This window comes from Phoenix dactylifera, chromosome 10, assembly GCF_051530095.1.
Source record: "Phoenix dactylifera cultivar Ajwa chromosome 10, Ajwa_hap1_PhDact_Kaust_v1.1, whole genome shotgun sequence".
Classification (NCBI taxonomy): Eukaryota; Viridiplantae; Streptophyta; class Magnoliopsida; order Arecales; family Arecaceae; genus Phoenix; species Phoenix dactylifera.
Genome location: NC_143199.1, coordinates 25,649,529 through 25,672,773, shown reverse-complemented (window position 1 = coordinate 25,672,773; position 23,245 = coordinate 25,649,529). Strand labels below are relative to the sequence as shown.

The window sequence follows — 23,245 nt, the reverse complement described above, 5'->3', positions numbered from 1 at the left end:
CCGCGGGGCCTAGCCGTGGACGCCGCCGGTTGTGGCCCGGCCTTCTTCCACTCGCCGTCCTCCCTTCCGCTCGTCGTCCTCCCTTCGTCGGAGAAGAGAGGAGGAGAAAGGGGGAAGAGAGGAGGGTGTCGGGAAGGTTCTAAAGAAGAGAAGGGGAAAAAAAAGAAAGAAAAGAAAAAGAAAAAGAAAAGAAAAAGAAGAAAAAGAGAAGGAAAAAAAAAACGAAATGAAATGGGTTTAGCCAAATTTGACTACCCAAGCCCAATAAGACTGGGCTAAGTCTAAATCCGAGCTCAATCAGATTGGGCTAAGTCTGGACGAGCCCAAACTGTAAATTGGGTTAAATCCGAGCTAAATTAAGTTAAATTAGAATGGGTCCGAACCCAATTAAGCTGAGTTGGTCTCAGCATATCTAATTGATCATGAACCAGACCCAATCCTTTAATTAAAAAACTCAATCAACCCATGTGGACCCAATTTGGTTTTAAATCGAACCCCAAAGGCTTCAAATTGGACTTGGGCTAAATCCTTGGATAGGATCCAAGCAAGTAAGTTCAAAGTATGATGAACTAAGAGATTTTATAATAAATAAATGGGGAATAATGTAAACCCTATGATGTTGTTTTAGGTGATTAAGGATTTGTCACCTGGACTTGAGCAATTTGGAAAGCGAATTGATGTAAGTAATCTATCTTAATCTTATCGTAGATCTTGTATTACGTTTTATAAGATGAACCAGTGTTTTTCATACAATTTGAATTGTATACATGATTTGTGAAAAAAGTAAGTAATCTATCTTAATCTTATCGTAGATCTTGTATTACGTTTTATAAGATGAACCAGTGTTTTTCATACAATTTGAATTGTATATATGATTTGTGAAGAAAGTAAGTAATCTGTCTTAATCTTATCGTAGATCTTGTATTACGTTTTATAAGATGAGCCAGTGTTTTTCATACAATTTAAATTGTATGCATGATTTGTGAAGAAAGTAAGTAATCTATCTTAATCTTATCGTAGATCTTGTATTACGTTTTATAAGATGAACCAGTGTTTTTCATACAATTTGAATTGTATACATGATTTGTGAAGAAAGTAAGTAATCTATCTTAATCTTATCGTAGATCTTGTATTACGTTTTATAAGATGAACCAGTGTTTTTCATACAATTTGAATTGTATACATGATTTGTGAAGAAAGTAAGTAATCTATCTTAATCTTATCGTAGATCTTGTATTACGTTTTATAAGATGAACCAGTGTTTTTCATACAATTTGAATTGTATACATGATTTGTGAAGAAAGTAAGTAATCTGTCTTAATCTTATCGTAGATCTTGTTTTACTTTTTATAAGATGAACCAGTGTTCTTCATACAATTTGAATTGTATACATGATTTGTGAAGAAAGTAAGTAATCTATTTTAATCTTATTGTGGATCATATGAGTACTATGGTTGTTAAGTTTTTAAAGTGTTATTCATGCATGATATGTTATGATGGATAAGTAACTTGCCTAATCTCATAAACTATGGCCATGTATGCACCATGATTATGCTTATATTTTGAATCATGCATGCAAGTTAGTATAACGAAATACTATCTAGCCAAGAGGCACTATAATGGGCTCAAAGATGCTACTGATCGAATGCAACTGAGCTGGCCTTGCTAGTGGCCGAGAATAACTTCGCTGGCCTTGCTAGTGGCCGAGAATGACTAGCTGGCCCCGCCAGTGGCCGAATGGACTTCGCAGTAGCATCCGAGAGAATGGACCACGGCATGCCGGGGGCACGGTTTCATATGCATACTTTATGAAAATGATATTTGAAGCATGATCATGAGGCTCGTTTCAGAGCCTGGGTATATGAGGCGGGTGCTTCCAAATCCTGCAGATGCGTTTTTGGGGAGAAGCAAAATCGGTGAGGGGTGAAGGACGCTTGCGTGAAGCCCCGGAACCGGCCAACATCTGGCAGGGGAGCCCCGTGTTTCCCCCTCATGTGGGCCCGATAGTCACGTGCCCTGCGCAGGCGGGCCGTGACATTTATGAACGTGCCTGGCCAAAACATACATTGTTTTACAACGGATTTTTGAATATATCCTTATGAAATGTTGTATTTTGCTAAAACCGCTATCTCCTTTAAATGATGCTAATCGCATGAATTCTTATGTTTTATGAAAATTCTGTTTGACTGAAAATACTGCTTTGTTTTCCAAGCATACATATTTTGCCATGATAAATTGTGAGATAATACGCATGTCAGCTTCTCAAACCCTGCATAAACATGGTTACCATTATGTCCGATCCGGTAAGATTATGTATGATTACTTACTGAGCCGTGTAGCTCATATCCGTTCATTTATTTTTTTTTCTTTCAGATCCTCACCACTGATAGCTGCCAGAGACACGTTAATTTGGTATCAGGGCTTCTTTCTTTTTGGGGTAAAGCAAGTATACTTTTGTGTACATAAACTACATAGAAGCTCTGTATTTGGGTACTGACCAGCATGTTGTACTAAGAATGCTTTCTTATATAAAGGTTTGGTTGGTTTGACTACCCTGTTACCCATGTATGAGGCTGCATGCTATTGTGGGCGGTAGTCGGCAATAGCACGGCCGTGTCACGGATCCGGGTCCGGGGCGTGACAGTAGAAGACTCAGGTTTAATTGTTACACAGAAACCATATAACGTTGACTGCTACAAATATCAAAAAAAAAAAAAAAAAGATAGCCGAGGCGTCATTCGCACACAGGTAGCAGCGAAATGGTCGGAAAACTGAGGATTTACTGTGGAATTGAAAGAATTGTCCTTTGATTTATTTAAATGGTGCTCTAAGTCAAGGTTTTTTTTTTTTTTGGTTCAGCATTTCAGTTCGCCCCACAGCATTTTGGAGTTCAAAAAAACAAAAAAGAGTTTGATAGGAACATTATGCAGAGAATATTAATTTGTGATCAATTTAGCTGCTCGCTTCTGTGAGTATGGAGACTATAAGTAATAAATTTATCTCAATCTCAGTCCTCTTTCAATCAGTATTTCTATGACCTATAAATCCAAACGTGTTAACACTAAAGCGAAACATTTTGCTCGAAACAGAACAAAAGAAAAGGAAAAAAGCTTTCAAGCGACTTCGCAAAAGCAGCATCAAATAATAACCAGAGTAACCACTTATACAAAGATTTCAAATATAAATCAAAATTATTAATGCACGAAAAGGATCAGAAACGTGGATTTTAAAATATTCATGAAAATTGCCATGGCGGCTTTTATTATTGGTGAAATGGAGGTTGCATAATTCGCATACTAGACTGTGGCACCAACCTGGAGGGAGCTCCTAGCAATCTCTAGAGCATCCTCCACAGAAGATGTGCTTCTAAGCTTGGCTTTATCAATAACCGGCTGAGATTTAGCAAGTTGAGGAAGGAGTGCAAATTCCTGAAAAGTATGACAGAAAGCCATGAAGTTAGCTATTTTACAGAGGGGCCATACACATTTAATGGTCTCGAGTACCTAATTAAGTGAAATCAATTAATGATTGCTCAACGTTCAAAGATTTAAACATGTATTACATCACAGGTATGTCCAACTAAGAATGAGAGCTCATAGTTACCTCAGGGCTTCCGCTCTCAAGAAATATTCCTTTCAATCTGCTATCTGTAAGTGCAAATTATTCAAATGTCAATAAAAAATTTAAACCAAAATTAGAGAATGGATCAAATAGTGTTAACATGTACTACCAGAATCGAGCCAGAAATTGGCAATCTTTGGAGCAAAATTTCCAACTTCAATTGTATCACCAACTGCTTAAAGTAAAACACGAGACCAAGTTAATGGATGATGATGATGAGATCGTCTTTCAACTTCCAGATATGATATGCCAATTTTCAGTTAAAAACTCTCACCGTTATCTCCATAAAATTGCCACCAAACTTTCCTTGCACTTCCCTCATACTCAAAAACCCTTGAATAGAAGTATGGCAGATAGTCATATCTGGATTATATGCAAGACATCATATGAATACTGGGGAAAAATGGAACACCACATCAAAGAACATTATGCAAATCAGTGGGCTTCAGAGGAGTGAATAGAATTACGGTTGAGTATGGGCAGTTAGAAGTGTCTTAACACAATGTTGTGCTGATTTTCGAGCATGATCAACATGTTCCATTCGTGCCATACGGTTGTACATCTGTTCGGGAGAACTTCATCACTTTCTCGATGCTTTTAAATGAGGGAAAATCAAAAGCATGCTTTACCTTCAAAGGAAATGCTGCCACGTCTCCAACAGCAAAAACACCAGGTACACTTGTTCGGAAAAGGCTGTCAACCTGTGGGAAAAGGAAGACACTATCAGATCAATTATTACATTCTAATAGATGCTACTATAGGTGCAGATTTCAAAGTTTCAAATCTTAAAAAAATCATCCTATTTATAGTCGTTCTGGAAGCAGTATTCATGTATCATGAATCACACAAAAAAAGCGTATTTACCGAACATCAAGTTTTCAGGAATGGTAAATAACAGAACCTTTGGCTTGATTGAATGTCAATAAGTTAGGAAGGAAAAAGGCATCCAAAATTAAACTAAAAGACTTGATAATTATATATATCTGCAAAATTGGTGAATCCTAAATGCATAAATTTACAAAAGCATGACAAAAATCCTTGGACCAGGCACCAACCTGTATTCCACCAACATCTGTGTTCAGCCCCACAACCTCAAAGGGGCTGACAACTGGCTTCGCACCAATCCCGACAATGACCTGCATTTGCAAGTGCATAAGATCATTTGAGTAACTTAGTTTTGAAATATTCACGTAAACATTTAATGAGACTGTAACTTAAATTTTCATTGGTTAAAGAAGATAGCAGCTGATAACATTTACTGAGATTGTGTACGATCAGGGAGGGGTTGACCAAACATGGAGATTGTGTATGATCAGGGAGGGTTGGAATTCTTTAAATCTATAAAAGAGGATAATACTCCTTTTACATGATGATTGAAATGTACATTCTTCTGTAGAAGCTGAGATTTACATCTTTGCATAATTACTAAAAGATCAGAAGGTAGAAAAGCAAATTTAAAAAACAAAATTATCTTCCACATAATACCCAGATACATTTCAAGATATATCCAAAACATTACTTGGGGACCATCACTATTAACTTGAACTCATATATTCCATTACAAGGTGTACTCGTAGCAATCCATGACCTCACTCAAATAGGCTAGCTGGAAGGTTATATTATCTGGGGTTCTTGGCCATGCTCAAGTACCCAAGACCTCTCCAAGCCACATCAAATGTAGGACTAAACACTAGTGCAATGTTCACTAAAAAAGCTACAATTTACTACCTGACTTTTGAATTGAAAAGATAGGAAATATCATAAAAGAAGAATTATTTTTTATCTTAAAAGGTATCATTAAAACTTATAAATTGCGCATGAAAGGTTTCCTATTTTATTTCAAGAATGAGAATTGGAATGCTCAAATCACATAACATGCCATGTTATTGAGGGAAGGGAACATATTAATGTTCAGATTCAGAATCAGAAATTTAGAAAGCCAAACTCTCCAGGGCAAAGTTAAGAGGCCAAATGATTACAAGCAACAAAAAGTGATACCGTGTCTGCTTCTATGATGGATCCATTTTTAAGAACAACAGTAGCCACTCTTCCATCAGGACCAGCTTCTATTTTGTCAATAAGAACTCCCTGATAGAAATAAAAAAGTTTTATTGAATAACGGTATCAATAGCTTCTGACAATCAACAAATATCATTATGATCTACAAAATGGTAAATTACCTTTGCAAACTGGATACCATTTTTCTGATAAAGCTCTTCATATCTCCGAGCAAGAGAAGGTGTAAATAATCTTGGCATTATATGCTCCTCAGGAAATATCAGCTATGTAGTAAGTACAAAAACAAGAGCAATAATTAACAAAAAAAATAAAAAGTAGCCTCTCGATGCCAATCATTATCCTTTTCATTTTAGATCTCGTGCTACACTCAATCAGCCCCACAAAAGCAACATTTCATTAAAAAGAAAAAATAACAGAATAACATGCATATAAAGTCTGTGTATAGACAGTTGGAAACTAAATCAAGAGATAATGTCATGACCAGAACATAGTTGCATTTGCCAAAAAACAGTGAGCTGGAAAATGAAAAATCCAGCATTTTAAATCATGATCATTGTTAAAAACATATTTCATATAATAAAGAGGAAAAGACCGTCCAACAGCAAGTTCCTGTCGGACCAATTGACAGCCACATGATCCACTAATAAACAAGTCATACAACAAGAAAAGGAAGTGTAACCGTACAAGAATTGCAATTTAGACAAGTTATACTAGTTAGATTCTGATCAGGAAAGACAGCGCTATGCAAGTAAAACCTGACTTCAGATATTTGGAATACAACCAGCACCATACAGTTGCCAATGCAATGTTTTATGCACGTGTAAGTTCAAGTTCTACTGGAACAGCATCCAGCGATGCATGTTTTAGATGATTAGAAGGAATTATCTGTGTAGATGAGGTAAAATCACGTTAAGTGCTCAAAATGAGTTCAGAGATGCACTAAATTAGAAATTATAGTTCTCCAATCATAACTTTCCATGTCCTGTCTGAAAGTTTTAACAAGTGTATGTAACATTCCCTGCCAGTATTCAGGGATGTGTTTTTCATGGCCCAGTTGCTTTCTGAGCTAACTGATACTGACAAGAAATATTAATACAAAAAAAAATCAATGAGTAATGAATCTAAAGATGCCATATTTGTCAGCCCTTGACTTTGCATAAATGTTTAAGTTTCTTAAAAACACAAATAACAAGTCATAAAACATTTGTCTAGACATTTTGTGTGTCATCTAACAATGTTTTTTTCCATGAACACATGATGCTATATGCTGAATTAGTAATGTCTAACAAGTTGGAATGGTAATTGACTTAAAAACTTTCAGAGGGGTCATTGCTTGGTGCAATGGCAAAAGGCTTAGGCTGACAAGCATAATGACACAGGTTCAAGTCCTAGGGAAGCCACTTTGTGCGAAAAAATGCCAAAAGTTAGGTCTATCTCTAGTTCACCCCTCCCAGGATCCCGAATTGCCAGGACCATAACAAGGTAATGGCCTAACTTTCCGCAAAAAAATATAAACGATGCCAATTAATAAATACATTCTTACAGTTGTATCAAGGTTCCATCCAGCAGCTGCAGCAGCTACTTCCATGCCGATATAACCACCACCAATAATGGCAACCTTGTTGGCTCTTTCCTACAAAAACAGGTGACATGAACTAAGAAAGCAGGAAATAGATGTATATGTGTTAAGCAAAATCAGAAGTATGAGAACTTCTACTCCAAACTTGCAAGTAGGAAAAAAAAGGAGTAGGGTTGCCACAATAATGTCACCGTGTCCCACAGAGAATGCTATGAGGGGAAAAGAAGACTGATCTAAAATTTGAAATGACAACTCAGCATTTGCAGTTCTTTTCTCAGGTGATCGAACTCGAACCATTACAAAGTCGCACAAACATGGGTAACTAACTAGTTATGTTCATCCAAATTAAACATACAAAAACCCTGATGAAGTGCTATGATATACATCGATCATGTTCACTTTATTGACAAAGACTTAACCTAGCTCAAGCTATGATACCTAGACTCTCACGTTCAGATCCCAAAATCCATGTAATATATGTATCAAAGTGATACACATCAGACCATGGATACTTATCTTTTTTTTTCGACTATAGCTGTAGAAATTGGTAGAGAGTTTGAACCTTCCACAATGAGTTTGATCCAAGTATAAAGTCATTTATCTAAAATCCTTAAATAATTGGAAAGTTTGGAAAAGAAATATGCATATTGGGATATCTTAACAAATAATATCTTTAATTTTTATTTTATATAATATTTAAATATATTTTGTAGTTGAAATTATTTTTTCAATGTATCCCTTTATAATATTTAAACATATTTTGTAGTTGAAATTATTTTCTCAACATGTCCCTATATCTCTACTACTTTCTCTTGCAAAGTCAGACACTTGGACAGACATCCAAGTGTATCCATATCCATGCAACACTAGTTCAGAGAGAAAAGTGCCAGGTCCACTTACTATAAAAACATTCATGTATCTAAAATGGTAGTTGAATTATGCCATGCATATATGGGGAGAAAAAAGAAGTTTAGGTCATTGAAGATGAAGCTTTTATATCGTGGAAGCTTTTGAGTAGATTAATGGTTCAAGATCTTATTTCATATTTGTGACTAAATGAGGATTTCAGCAATAACAAAGTCTATACAGCTAATAAAGCCTTGAATGGAGACTGCTCTCAAACTGAATGACCTACCTTTGAAGTCTTGTAAAGTATCGGAATCTAACTAAATGGGAGGTCATCAACCTGTTCAAAGATCTTTCAACTAGAAAGGATGTTCTCAGGTGAACTAATATGAGATGTCTGATGCTATCCTGAAAAGGAAATATGAAGCTACTAAACAATTTCAGACTAATCAATTAACAGCCACATATGATTTTCCCAAAGTCCAGACTATCAAATACGAGCATTAAAAAGTTGTAAGCCCTGACTAAATGCTCCTTTATAGGGAGGAACTTCATGGATTGAATTTTGATAGGACATGCATACTTAAACTTTTCAGGCAACACCAAGTCTGCTAGAGTTGGCATATTTGGAAGCAACTTGCCTCAATTTCCATGCACGACAAGAGTAATCAAATTTCCCAATGACCACTCTTCAACAAAGAGATTCTTAACCATCAATGAGGATATACCAGAATTGAAAGCCATAAAATTCTAATCCATAAGAAAAATTGGCGATACGGATATGAATCTCTAGACCCATCACATTCTGAAGAGCAGAAAAATTGATATACTTATAACATAACAAAATTCCCCTATAAATTACACCAATGACACATATTTTGAAAAGGTGGTAGAAAACAACAGCAATTAGTCAATTTCTACCGCAAGAGGTACTGAAACATGTACAGATGAATTATGTAGCTGTTTGTGCAACAAACATCTCATTTTCAAGAAACTGAAGGGCAAGAAACAAATATACCATATTGTCTACTTAATTGGAACCTCAAATATATAAGCAAACAATAGTGTTAACATGATCCTCATACATAATGTTCTTTTTCTGCCAGTAACAAAGATTAAGCAAGCCCTTTTCTGTACTGAACATATTATAAGTTTCACATAAGATGAAGTCATCCTAGTTTGCATCTACATACATACGACAAAGGATGTGGCTGTTACTTCACATAAATTATAACCAGCCAATGATTCTCAATGTTATATATAAGAACTACCAGATCAATCATAAGGGGATCCAAATAGTCGCAAGGCAAAAGGGACAAAAAACATATTAGCACCAAATGAGATGCACAATAAAACATGCCTTAATAGATGATCAAAACTTTTAAAAGACAAATTCAGGAATCTCATCATTGAAATATATTCAAGAGATCCAGTAACACTAAAATTATTTGCAGAAGCGGCAGCAAATACCAGGGAAGACACTAGACTATCAGCATCAGCAACATCACGTATATAATGAACTCCTGGTAAACCTCCTCCAATCTTCTCTGGAAATCTGAAATCAAAGAACACCAACTACCTAAAAGTATGAATTCTGAAAACAAGTATTATTAAAAAGAAAGGCATAATATTAAATTTGTTGATCTTTCAGAATATCATTGGTCACCCATACACAGCACAAAAAGTATGAAATATGAATGCAACTAGTTTCATTTAAACATAATCAATAAGATGTTGGTACAGATTATCTCTAGGTGATGATTTTTGCATGAGAAAGCATTAAGTATCCACAGACATCAAAAAGCAAAGATGATCAACCATTTGCAGATACGACATCTCTGAAAGCTCTTTCCTAAAGCAAGAGGACTGAAAGTTTTCTTGCAGTTTTGCAAGAGAAGCAATTTTTTGGTTTAAATATCTTGAACTACACATCTTATTTGAACAACTCTATATAAACTATCAGTTTAATTAGAGGTGAGAGAAGCCTGATCTGACCAAAACATTTTTTGTTTCACATTCAAACTGTAGTTTAGGACCTTATGAGAAAAAAATTGAATTGTATATGTATTTCATATAAGGTAAACTGTAGTTCATAGAAAGGAATCTTAGTTAAAATGTACATCTGGAAATAATTATCACACTGTTAAAGCACAAGGTGCCTGCAGGCATGAAACAAATTTAAAAGGCCAACTGATAATTTATTTATTTGTATCTAATGTCAGAAATTGAAAATCAGGTTTCAAATTTCAATCTAGATCATTTGCATAATTTTTGGTCCTCAAAAGATTAAAAGAGACCCCTATACCAAGGCTTTCTTTAGACTCTTTTAGGCCAGCACAGTATTCTTTCCCAACAACTATAACATCCAGGTTCATTTCAGGCTCCTCTCTGGCTCAAAATTACCTTGGACACGCACTAGTACCAATTCCAAAAGGTTTCTCATCAAGTTAAGAGCTGATTATACAACATTCTCAAGATTTCATCAATTATATCTTGATCCATAAAGTTGACTCTATGAGATAGGATGACGATTACTGATTAAAAATTTAATATAGGAAATACTGGCCTTGGTCAAAGTAGACAGGTCAGTGAAGTAAAATCACAAGATTGTGGGGAAGGACTAGATTAAACAACAAGGCAACTTCAAAATTAAAGAGTACTTTTAGATGCAAAGATGGAAGAGTGCATAAAAGGAAACTCGGTCATGCCACTGAAATAAGCATACACTAAAATTCAGCCACTAGTACTTCATTGGCTAGAGACCTACAAAATTCAAGCATCTATTTCAACAAAATCAGCATGAAAGCTAAAGCCTTTTGGATACTAAAGTCATGGCTCCTGATAATTTAGGAGAGAATCATACAAGAAAGATAAAATAAAAACATGTCAAAATATTTAATATTCTGTCCCATTAATTATATAGAGAATCTTGAAATTTTTCTTTTCTACTCAAATTTAAGTTGGATATCTTTCTATTATGCATAAAATCAAATTACTAACGAATGAAACTAGATATACATTTCACTAAATAAATAAACTTTCCATGGAAAACCATGGACTTAGGAAGAAAATGAAAAAGGAATAAACCAAAAGCTGTTACAATACCTTACTGCTGCACAACCTGTGGAAATTATAAGGGATCCATACTTCAAAAGTTTCCCCGATGATGTGGTCAAAGTTTGTTTCTTGACATCAAAGTCCACCGCTGGATCTTGATATAGCACCTTGAAAAGATAGACAAGATTGAATTATGGCCTGTCTACTCTGGAGCATTCCAAGAAACAAGGAGAACACAATGATAAAAGCTTAATCACATACTTGTAAGCCACCATGGAATCAGTCCATGTAAATGCAAGTGCATACATATGCACAAAAACTCATGCATATGAAACAAATTTTATAGACCCTCAGATCTATTATAGACTTACTTATTTCTTGTTCACAGATATATTATAATAAAAAACATATATTCGTGCATTTCCAGGTGAGTTAATACATTACATATGCAACTAGAGGAGCACTATAAGGGTGAATGCAGTAAATTCAACAATCCATGATGGGCCCCAACTTCCAGACATTACAGTGCAAATGAACTGGAGTGGCACAATCGGACATCAGCAAGAACTGAACAATTAGTTTTTGTTCTAGAATTAGGAACAATATCTAACCCATTTGTATTACACTGTGGATCAAGTAATTTGATTGAGGTTTTTGTTTTGACTCAACAGTCTATCAACTTTCTGCACCATATTGGGAATGACACAGGATAATACAGTTTAGGTTCAATCTTTCTACAAACAGACCTGAATCACTTGGAGATCAAGATCTGGGACCCTTACCTTGTCCTCTGATGTTTGAGTTGGTTCCCATTATGGCTCTATCCACATAGAAAACAAATATACTCAGCATATACAACATAAACTTCGAGTATACTAGAACCCCCATGTGATGCTTTTATATAGTGTGTGGGCAAACAGAATATCCACAAACTCCTTATAACAATATAAAACTAGTTACTTAAATATCCCCTCCTAAATCTCATGCTGATGTTATCTCTTCCTCAACATGAGCCACTTTATAAGAAGCCCCACTCCATGATGTAGCTGAGCCATCTACAAGTCTAGCTACTACTTCACAAAGTACTAAGCTTGCCTCCACCACCTGTAAGTCTGATGACTACTAAACAGAGAAAGGTGGGAATCCTTATCGCTAGGGATCTTCAAGCTGGCCTTTCCCTCAAAATTTCTGCGTCAGGTCTCCTAGGGAACTTCCCGAATGACTTGTCCAGCAACTCTAGGAACACCATATTCCATATTAAAAGAGAAAAATAAATTATCTCGACATAAGGCAGCTCAACCCTCCAATGGTACAGCATTGGAGATGAATTAAATTGTTGAAGAATGATAACATCTTTTGTTTTTGTGGCAGCCAACAAATCTTAACTCCCTCCTCTTTTCTACATTGAATTATTCATTCTTCCTCCATTATATTGAAGATTTGACATTTCTGTGAATTCACCCTAGAAATTCCATGTCAAAAAGCCTAGTCATGTTTTTCTCCAAAAGGAAAGAAAAGAAAAAAAGAAAGTCATGCTAAATGAATGAAAAGAGGCATCGACAATTCATTTAAGAAAAACAGATGAATTGCAGTAGACTATGTTGGGAATGTTCCTTGTCTTCAAAGCTGCCAGTGTTATAGCTGAATATTAGTGATCCCAATGTTCTCAAAGAGGATGTGTTTATTCTGACTCTAAATAGCATCCATAGGTAATCTCTATTCATATATTAAAGCATATTCATACTCTAATAGCATGGCTAACAAATAATTCAAACTGATTAAAATCAAAAGATCAAAGAAAGCAGAATAAGATCATTCCATATACCTCTATGCCATGCTCCTTGTACCACTCAGGGGTTTGTCTTTCGCCACCAGAACCAACGCAAGTATGAAAACCCTAATAGAACAAGAATTTGGAAATTTTGACAAGCGGCATTAGATTAAGACAAGATGATTAACATAAGATCCTATAACTTCATCAGAACACAAATTTATCTGTTTCACCCAATACTGAACACCACATAGACTGCTATAAAGTGATATTATCTTGGCTGTCACTTATGTCACAGCAATAACAAATCAGTTACCTCTATAGGCTCACAATTTCCTCTATGCACATGCTACAATAAAAAAGTTCTACCACTACCAAGAGTTAGCCAGTTCTTACAGGTAGGCGTGCTGGCTTCTTATCTGGAGGAAATAAGTAACCTTTTGTCAATGCTGGGCGTTCATATGGTGCAACGGCCTGCATGACCGCAAATGTTATAATACACAATTATAACAGATACTTTGATGAGTTACAACAGAAGATTGAAATCGACTGATTGAGAGGAGATTCCGAATAACCCACATAACTATTGATAAACATTATTAGATCATCTAAAATCAGAAAAGGATAGCTTCTTCTAAAATTAAACCCAGCTCTATCAAACAGAGTTGGATTACTTGATTTGTATGCAAATAGAAATTTAGCAGAAAACAAGCCCATTCGGCCGTATATAAAATAATTTACATTTCAAAACAAAATAACGGATATAGGACCATCTTTTTGTTTTTTTTTTCCGGCATAATATATATATATATATATATATATATATATATATATATATATATATATATATATATATATATATATATATTATGTGTATATATATATATATATATTATGTGTATATATATATATATATTATGTGTATATATATATATATATATTATGTGTATATATATATATATATATTATGTGTATATATATATATATATATATATTATGTGTATATATATATATATATATATATATATATATATATATATTATGTGTGTATATATATATATATATATATATATATATATGCACCAAAATTTTACATTTTCCTGCATCCCCGCAGTAATCCAAGTGTTATATTTAATAAGCTAATAAAAAGCAGAAAAAAAATCTTAGCACAAAGATCTCCAAAAAGGAAAGAAGCGCAAATGGAAACACAGAGCTACCTCTTTGGAAACTATGCAGAGCCGATCATCGGCCATCCCATGTTCGACGAAAGTCCGAGCCGCATAGCCCGCCGCATTCCCTCCTCCAACTATCACAAACCTGAAAGATTCCAACTTCCGACCGATCAAACGTGATCCTTTTCTTTCACGATCAAACTCAAAACATCAAAAGCTTCCAATCAATAACTCACTCGCGATTCTGATTGGCAAAAGTCGAAGACGCCGCGACCACAAGCGATCTACGGAAAGTGCCGATTGAAGGAGGGCAGCGGGGGATCCGTTTTAAAGATGAGGGATTGGATGGGCACAGGAAAGAGTTCCCCTGCCTCACGGCCCAGGAGGAAGGAGAGAGGGAGGCCGCCATTCGCCGGAGAACTGCCTCTAGGAGAAGGGAACGAAGATTAGGACTACGATTTAGAGAATCAGAGATCGGTGGATTTAGAGAGGAGAGTGGAGTGGACCTGAAGACATTCGAGAAATAGCGATCGATCGCTCTATTTCTTCGATCTCGTTCTATATAATTCTTTAATTCTTCGGCTGGTTGATATATTTTTAATTGTCTTTTAGTTTACTTTTGATTCGAATTCAGAGGCTTTGGTGGTCGCTGGCTTTTGCAGGAGCCAAAGGTCAGAAGATGGCGCAGATGGGGCTGGCGGGGGGAAGGGAGAGACAGGATGACGACGCCAGCAGGCGAGCAATCGAATTAAAAATGTTGGGTTAACAAAATGGTTGCAAGTGGGTTAGGTCTGGTCCGGGTCTGCCTCATGTTGCACCGACTGAAGTTTTTTTTTTTTTTTTTTTTTTTTTATAACATGGGCGCCATCACACGAGTATAACCAACAAAATCAAAAAAAAAAAAAAGTTGGCGGAAAAAAGAAAAAACAAATGCTTGGTTCCTCCCAAAAAGATTCTCCAGAATAATGAGCCGCAAAGAAAACGATCTAGTTAGCAGCATTGTTCGCCTTCCGATAAATATACATGGTTCGAAAGGAGCTACATCCTCTTGATAGCCTGTATATATCGCAAAGCAGTAATTGTCCGTCAACATCGTTGTGCTGATCTCGAATCTACTCGATCATCGTAGTCAAATCTCTTTCAAGATGAATGCAGTCCGCATCCAAAATAAACCTCGCATAGGTAATACTCTTTCATGCAGTTCTTAGCTCTGCTCCAATAACAGTAATGCTGAAGATACGGCGGCCTTCAACCGCCACAAACTTAATGTTGTAGCCGACTCTCCAACCGCTACCCCAGCAACGCTGAAGTTCGGGTCTAAACTTTTTAACTCGATTTGGCACGTTCAAATTTCACCGCCAAGCACAAAACAATAAATGAGACGCGTCCGGTATATCATGTTTGGATTGACTCTTCACTCTTATTGCTCATGCTAAGTCTAGATTTTGGTGTCGTTTAACATCGTTTTGCTTATAGATCCACCACGAACAAGGCCATGCATTATCTTCCGACTACATGACCTCAATGGCTTCAATGAAAGAGAAGATTATGCTAACAAAATATTGAACGAATATTTAGATTAGACTGCAAAATCTTTTCGCAAAAAAAAAAAATGTTTTGACCAATCTATTTCAAGGCTTAGATGATAAAATTCAGTGTTGATTGCTAAATATCTTGCGGCTAGATAACCTCAACGGCTTCAATGAAGTGAAAATGATGCTAAAGAATTCAAAGGAATGCTTGGATTGAACCTTTTAAAAGTTGTCGTGTCATAAAACTCATGCAATTGCCCATATTCATTCATTAGATTTTTATGTCTTCTCGACAATACGTCATCGTTTTATTTTAGTTGTATATGCTCCGCTCATAAGTCCTGAATTTGTAATAGCCCTCGTCTTCAAAGTTCACATCTTTAGTTTCTAAATTAAATTTATTTTTTACTCGATTAATGCCAAAGGTAGCAGCCTCCTCTTTCTGATTCATGTTGCTCCGGAACTCCAGAGTCTAGCAATCCCAGATGACTCTCCTTCTTGACCTAAAATAACATCAACAAATGATCTCACATACTGGTGATCGCCGAGTTCATGGCCATCTCCGGCAAGAGGACAAATCTAGTAGCATATAGATTGATTTTGACCAAATCTAAACAGCTTCTATCCAATTGTAACCTTTCTTTTTGAGCATTGTGAACTTGATGTCCCAATCATAAGGCAGATACAAAAGTCCGATCCATATTCTAATGAATAACTCTTTGTGGCCATCACTTACATTTTTTAATTTTTAATTAATTACTCTAGCTTATTAGATAGACAAAGCCAATACCTTATGGAAATAAGTATGGTACAGGTAATAATCTTGATCTTGACCTTGATGAAGCACAAGCCAGGGATAGTAGGGCTTGTTCAACTTATGACAGCCTAAGCCATTAGGTTCTTCTTGTCTTTTGGTAATCGTAACGCATAATGTATCCATTATATGCACACTAAGAAAAGATATTATGTATCTATATGATAGAAACATATTTTATTCTTAGTGTTTATTAAAAAATTAGATATGTTCTAGAGCTTTCGATTTTTCTGGCATTTTATTAAGGAAATATTAAATTAAAAATATAGAAAGCACCTCATGTATATCTCTACCAAGGAAAGTTGATAGAATGTTATAGCATTCAACATGATTATATTAATTATATCTTGGGTGGAAAGCTCTGTAGATATTCCCCATCCTTGTTGGATAAGTAACTTTGTGACGAAGTTTCTCATAATAGTCTCGCAGGAGACTTCTCATTTGCATAGAGAGGCTACTTCAGCGATCATTTATTAATTAGTCTAAATGTTCATCAACCTTGTATGAGTTTATATGATTAATTTGTAATTAGCCTCCAGTATTTTTCCTCGTAAAAATGAAAGTATATAGAGTAAGATACGTCGTCTTGATATCAGGCTTCATACCAAATATATATACACTCTCCATACTATATATCGGAATCTAGCTCGGTACGTTATGGTGTACCATGATATTGAAAATTTTTTTTTACTAAATAATATTAAGAATTGTTGTAAAAATATATAATAGGGGAAGATAAAAGCTGGTTGAAGAAGGCCAGCCTCACTATTTCAGCCCAAGCCAATTTCAGCCCAATACTATCCTAGCCCAACCAACCTTACAAAAAAAAACCGAAAAAAAAACAGAAAGAAGAAGCTTCTCGAATCCAGAAATGAGAACCAGTTTAAAATTTCAAGGAAAAGAAAAGTTGGAGAAGCCTCTAGAATCGGTTGAGCGCGCAAATGGTAACGGGGGAAAGAAGAACCTAGAACCCCAACCACCAGTTCTATAAATTCTCCTATCGCTCGCCCTTCTCCTCGCGTAGTGGTCGCAAGAGAGAAAAAAAATCTCCTTCTCCAAAGCTCGTTGCTCTCAATTCTCTCTCTCCTCCTTGTTCTTTTGGGAGCTGGCAATGGCGGATGTGCAGATGGGAGAGGCCGAGACCTTCGCCTTCCAGGCGGAGATCAACCAGCTTCTGAGCCTCATCATCAACACCTTCTACTCCAACAAGGAGATCTTCCTCCGAGAACTCATCAGCAACTCCTCTGATGTATGATTGCTTTCTCCAATTCTACAATATTTGCTGAATTCTTTTCTTTGTTTTATGATTCTGACTGGATTTTGGGGTTGTGGATTCGTTGGGGTTTTGTAGGCGTTGGACAAGATTCGGTATGAGAGCCTGACGGACAAGAGCAAGCTGGACGCCCAGCCGGAGCTGTTCATCCGGCTGGTGCCGGATAAGGCCAACAAGACGCTCTCCATCATCGACAGTGGGGTCGGCATGACCAAAGCCGGTAAGATGCTGTCAGCTCTACACCCTATGTTCTGTTCTTTTTAATGCGCTTATTTTGGTTGAATTTACGATTTCTGTGGTATTTTCTGGGTTCCAATCTGGTTGTTTCCTTTGGGTTCATGTATGATGTGTACTTATAACTTTCCATACGAAGGATTAGCTGAATTATGCTTGTGAAATCAAATTAATCCTGACTTATATGATTGATAAGTTTTGTAATTATTGTTTTAGGAATGTAAATGGATTTTTGATGTAACACTCATGAATTGTGCCAGTTAATTATAAATGGACTTCTTGTTGGAATTGTTTGTTATTGCTGTTCCTCTTGTGCGGTTTGCTTTTTCTTCTTCTTTTCTTCTTTTTTTTTTTCCCTTTTTCTTTCTCATGATTTGATATGTGCGTATATCGATGGATCGGGAATTAACGCTTAAGCTTTTTGAAAATTATTCTTATTTTTGGGGTTTTTGATAAATTCTCAGCATTATACAATTGATTGAATCATAAGGTTGTGCCTCCAGATTTTTCTAGCCAAGTCATTCTAAACTTGTGAGAGTGGTGAAATTGAGTTGTTGTTTAGCTGGTTTTCGAAAATGTCTTTCATGTTATGTAAAACAGAGCAAACCAAGAAGCATATGAAAATAATGAGTTTTGCATGCATTGTTCTACCATTTTCCATTTAGTCTGGTGTGTTACTCTGATGGATTCCGTAACCAAGAGAAGCTATATTAATTGACATTAAAGTGCATTATATCGTTGAATAATACATGCAGCAGAAAAATAGTTTACTGAATTTTATGGGATGCTGTTGTACTTTGCTCTGATTATGATATGCTAATTGGATAAATGGCTTGTGGATTGATTGATGGTATCATCAACCTTCTCACTTTTGGGTTTGTCTGGTGCTAGACCTTGTGAACAATTTGGGCACCATTGCAAGGTCCGGAACCAAGGAGTTCATGGAAGCATTACAAGCTGGTGCTGATGTGAGCATGATTGGTCAATTTGGTGTTGGGTTCTACTCTGCTTACTTGGTTGCTGAGAAGGTTGTTGTCACAACCAAGCACAACGATGATGAGCAGTACATTTGGGAGTCTCAGGCTGGTGGTTCCTTCACTGTCACCAGGGATGTGAGTGGCGAGCAGCTTGGCAGGGGAACCAAGATCACCCTCTACCTCAAGGAAGACCAGGTAAAAGACAAGTCCCTTTCTTTCTTATCTCCATGTATCGACCCTTCTTTATCTATATTTTGGTGATCATCATTATTTAATGATAATGATAAATTTCCCTGCAGCTTGAATACTTGGAAGAGAGGAGGCTTAAGGATCTGGTTAAGAAGCACTCTGAGTTCATTAGCTACCCTATCTACCTCTGGACGGAGAAGACGACGGAGAAGGAGATTAGCGATGATGAGGATGAGGAAACCAAGAAGGAACAGGAAGGTGATGTTGAAGAGGTTGATGAGGAAAAGGAGACCAAATCTAAGAAGAAGAAAGTGAAGGAGGTCTCACATGAGTGGTCCCTTGTCAACAAGCAGAAGCCCATCTGGCTACGCAAGCCTGAGGAGATCACCAAGGAGGAATATGCCTCCTTCTACAAGAGCTTGACTAATGACTGGGAGGACCACCTCGCCGTCAAGCACTTCTCGGTTGAGGGGCAACTTGAGTTCAAGGCTATCCTCTTCGTGCCGAGGAGGGCTCCTTTTGACCTTTTCGACACGAGGAAGAAGATGAACAACATCAAGCTCTACGTCCGGAGGGTATTCATCATGGACAATTGTGAGGAGCTCATCCCAGAGTATCTTGGATTTGTGAAAGGTGTCGTGGATTCAGATGATCTCCCTCTCAACATCTCCCGTGAAATGCTTCAGCAGAACAAGATTCTGAAGGTTATCCGGAAGAACCTGGTGAAGAAGTGCATTGAACTCTTCACCGAGATTGCTGAGAATAAGGAAGACTACAACAAGTTCTATGAGGCCTTCTCAAAGAACCTGAAGCTGGGTATCCATGAGGACAGCCAGAACAGGGCTAAGCTGGCAGATCTCCTCCGCTTCCACTCCACAAAGAGTGGTGATGAGATGACCAGCTTGAAAGACTATGTGACCAGGATGAAGGAGGGGCAGAAGGACATCTACTACATTACCGGTGAAAGCAAGAAGGCTGTCGAGAACTCTCCCTTCTTGGAGAAGCTCAAGAAGAAGGGCTATGAAGTCCTGTTCATGGTGGATGCCATTGATGAGTATGCAGTTGGGCAGCTCAAGGAATATGATGGCAAGAAGCTTGTCTCAGCAACAAAGGAAGGTCTCAAGCTTGAGGAGAGTGAGGATGAGAAGAAGAAAAAGGAGGAAAAAAAGGCTGCTTTCGAGAGCCTTTGCAAGGTCATGAAGGACATTTTGGGCGACAAGGTTGAGAAGGTGGTGGTGTCGGATAGAATTGTAGATTCCCCTTGCTGCTTGGTTACTGGTGAGTATGGATGGACCGCCAACATGGAGAGGATTATGAAGGCTCAGGCCTTGAGGGACAATGGCATGAGCTCATACATGTCGAGCAAGAAGACAATGGAGATCAACCCGGAGAATGGAATCATGGAGGAGCTGAGGAAGAGGGCAGAAGCTGACAAGAACGACAAGTCGGTGAAGGACCTGGTGCTGCTTCTGTTTGAGACTGCCCTCCTGACATCTGGGTTCAGTTTGGAGGATCCCAACACCTTTGCTGGGAGGATTCACCGAATGTTGAAGCTGGGCTTGAGCATTGATGAAGATGAAGCGGCCGGCGACGGCGATACCGATTTGCCTGATCTGGAGGAGGATGGCAACGAGGAGAGCAAGATGGAAGAGGTCGATTAGGAATTTGAGGTTTTCATACCACAGATGTTTGATAATGTGTCTTTAGGTGAAGGATCTGAATCAGGTTAAATTAGGTGTTATCTGAGTCGTCCCCTCTGTGTTTTCTTTCCCTTCTCTTCTTTGTTGTTTCTTAGAATGTGCGCTGCTGATGTAAGTTTTGGTTGCGTTGTGCATTTGGACCGATGAGGTAATGATCATATTTTTCTGTAATATGCTTCTGGATTCCTCTTAACTTCTCATGCTCGAAGCTTTTCAATTTTACTATTTTTGTTGTTTCTGCGAGTAGCTGCAATGTGTTGGAATGCTGTAGAACAGGTTTCTCTGAACAATTAATCTGCAGGCTTTAAGTGGATCAAAGAGAAGAAAAACAAAAGATGGAAAACGTACTGTGGAGGGTTGTGCATCTGGCAAGTAATAGTTGTAATTTCTCGCAATGATGCATTTGGGGTTCCTCCTCCTTCTTCCACCCAGTGGTCGAAGAATTCTGCATCCGTGCCTGATATTATTTGACACTCTTTTCATAGCATTAAATTTAAATCACTTGGATGACAGCTCTGGATAATTCATTTAGAGATTTGAAGTTATCAAGTTGCAGGAGTTGTTTCTCGAGCAAAGTAGTTACTCAGTCCATGCATAGCGTGTGGATCGACCCATTCATTGGCATTCTCTATAGTTAAAACATCATGCCGTACTCTTAAACCGTTTGTATGTATGTAGGACCTCAAGGCAGCAGAAAGTGAATATTATAATGTTGGGCAAAGCTGATACTTTATGTCAGGGTAATTATAATCAAACCACAATCTAATTCATAATTGTCATAATTTTGAGTCAAACTTGCAATAAAACTAATGCTGTAAGCTTGTGCATCTACTTTTAAGTTATTTGTTTGGTTCTCTTTTGTTGGTTTAACAGGTGAATCTTAATTACAATTCTCAATATCAGATCTGAAGATAACTGCTATCATCAGATGTTTGACAGCCGTGGTCTTAAAGGTGAGTCCATCATCCGGTGGGTAAGATTTGGTGAATTGGTTGAACCCTTCAGTTGTAGCATCAGAATTTGGTTGACATCCAGTGTTGCTGTGATTTTTCCTGTGTACCGAAATTTATGGATAAGTTTTAGATCGAGAATTCAGTCGTCTGTGATTTTTCTGGGGAATGAATTGGTGCACGGAGCTGTTTTTTTTTTTTTTTTTTTTTGGTCAAATCGGCATTTTATTTCATATAACTCTAGCGTGAATACAATCCTCCGGGTCAAGTGAAAATAAACAGTACAACGAGTATGAAATGTATGCTAAACTTGTCCAAATGACCTCTCTGGAATGCCGGACAATATAAGTGGCGACCAGTTTGCTGCACTGTTCGCCTCCCGATACACATGAGCTATTTAACAAGAGGTCAGCTCCCGCACCAACCTATGGGTGTCCTGTATCAATAGGTGACTATCCCCATACCTGTCTGCTCTCCGGATCCAGTCAATCACTGTGGAGGAATTACACTCGAGAAATAGGCTGTCAGCCTCCAACACCCGTCTCGCATACAAAATATCCTTCGAGGATGCCCGTAGCTCCGCTCCCACTGTGGTCAGACTTGGTGTGCTCCCCCATCCGGCTGCAATAAATCTACCACTATCGTCCCTGATCACATCACCTACACCTTCAGAGGCACCATCTCCCGCCATGCCTTTATCAAAATTTACCTTAAGATAACCAGAAGGTGGGGGTACCCAAGAGAAATAAATAAACCTGGATGCTGAGACAGCGGTACAGGTACCCCAGATATCCTTGGCCCTCCCAAGTAAGATCAATGTGGCCAACATAGTAACCTTCGTTGTACGCCGCAGGGCTCTGTCCATCACAACCCGTGGGGACGACCTCCTGCCCTCAAACAGATGGTTGTTCCTGTCCAGCCATATATGATAGGCCAAGTAAGCAACCACGATCCCCGTTTCTACAATGCTAGGCCTTTAGAGGGAATCGCTCAGATACCGAAGCAACTCCTCCACCAACTCCCACAGCAAAGAGAGTGGCATAGGTGAATATCTCCAGATCCACATAGCTGTAGGGAACTGAAGAAGTACATGATTGATGATCTCCTCAGCGTTCGGACATACCTCACATAGCAAAGTCATCCGCATCTCCCGCCTGGCAAACACACTCCTAGTCGGTAGGCAGCCCCAAGCCACCTTCCAAAGGAAAAATGCTACTCGGGGATGCACTTTCATCCTCCAGATCCATCCACCCTCAATCTACTTGTCTGGCTCCCTGCTGGTCCAAGCATAAAGATCTCTGGCACGTACCCTCAACCGGCCTGATGGCATCCAAACCAATCTATCTAGCTCCACCCGTGAAGAAATCGGTAAGGCCAAAATCCTCTCTACCAATTGCTCCCCAAAAGCCTCCCGGATCATACCCTCATTCCATCTTTCCTTACCGAAAACTAGCAAGTCGCATATCCTGTGTCCCACCAACCTGCTCGAGTCCACCATCGTCGGTAATCTA

General features: G+C 37.8%; 2 protein-coding genes across 4 annotated transcripts in view; one reads left to right on the top strand and one right to left on the bottom strand.

Annotated features, from left to right (window-relative positions):
* Nucleotides 1–14,806, bottom strand: part of MDAR6 (monodehydroascorbate reductase 6) — a 44,373-nt gene extending 29,567 nt beyond the window's left edge. For 2 of the 3 annotated variants that reach the window (XM_089925843.1, XM_088705658.2), the window contains exons 1-17: nucleotides 14,572–14,708; nucleotides 14,302–14,491; nucleotides 14,111–14,210; nucleotides 13,290–13,367; nucleotides 12,948–13,019; nucleotides 11,171–11,289; nucleotides 9,536–9,620; nucleotides 7,184–7,273; nucleotides 5,802–5,903; nucleotides 5,620–5,709; nucleotides 4,677–4,757; nucleotides 4,251–4,322; nucleotides 4,089–4,183; nucleotides 3,896–3,984; nucleotides 3,731–3,793; nucleotides 3,604–3,647; nucleotides 3,315–3,428 (exon numbers count right to left, since the gene is read on the bottom strand). In XM_089925843.1, coding sequence (XP_089781969.1) covers nucleotides 3,315–3,428; nucleotides 3,604–3,647; nucleotides 3,731–3,793; nucleotides 3,896–3,984; nucleotides 4,089–4,183; nucleotides 4,251–4,322; nucleotides 4,677–4,757; nucleotides 5,620–5,709; nucleotides 5,802–5,903; nucleotides 7,184–7,273; nucleotides 9,536–9,620; nucleotides 11,171–11,289; nucleotides 12,948–13,019; nucleotides 13,290–13,367; nucleotides 14,111–14,210; nucleotides 14,302–14,491; nucleotides 14,572–14,581 — 1,494 coding nt within the window. In that variant the 5' untranslated portion in view covers nucleotides 14,582–14,708. Of the gene's footprint in view, nucleotides 1–3,314; nucleotides 3,429–3,603; nucleotides 3,648–3,730; nucleotides 3,794–3,895; nucleotides 3,985–4,088; nucleotides 4,184–4,250; nucleotides 4,323–4,676; nucleotides 4,758–5,619; nucleotides 5,710–5,801; nucleotides 5,904–7,183; nucleotides 7,274–9,535; nucleotides 9,621–11,170; nucleotides 11,290–12,947; nucleotides 13,020–13,289; nucleotides 13,368–14,110; nucleotides 14,211–14,301; nucleotides 14,492–14,571 lie in introns of all 3 variants that reach the window. The other variant, XM_088705659.2, reaches the window with a different exon arrangement.
* A 2,455-nt stretch (nucleotides 14,807–17,261) lies between these two features.
* Nucleotides 17,262–20,955, top strand: LOC103715800 (heat shock protein 83). Its single transcript, XM_008803558.6, has 4 exons — nucleotides 17,262–17,660; nucleotides 17,763–17,904; nucleotides 18,810–19,090; nucleotides 19,195–20,955. The coding sequence occupies exons 1-4, from the start codon at nucleotides 17,523–17,525 to the stop codon at nucleotides 20,743–20,745; spliced, it is 2,112 nt and encodes a 703-aa protein (XP_008801780.3). The 5' UTR covers nucleotides 17,262–17,522; the 3' UTR covers nucleotides 20,746–20,955.
* The last annotated feature ends 2,290 nt before the right edge of the window (nucleotides 20,956–23,245 follow it).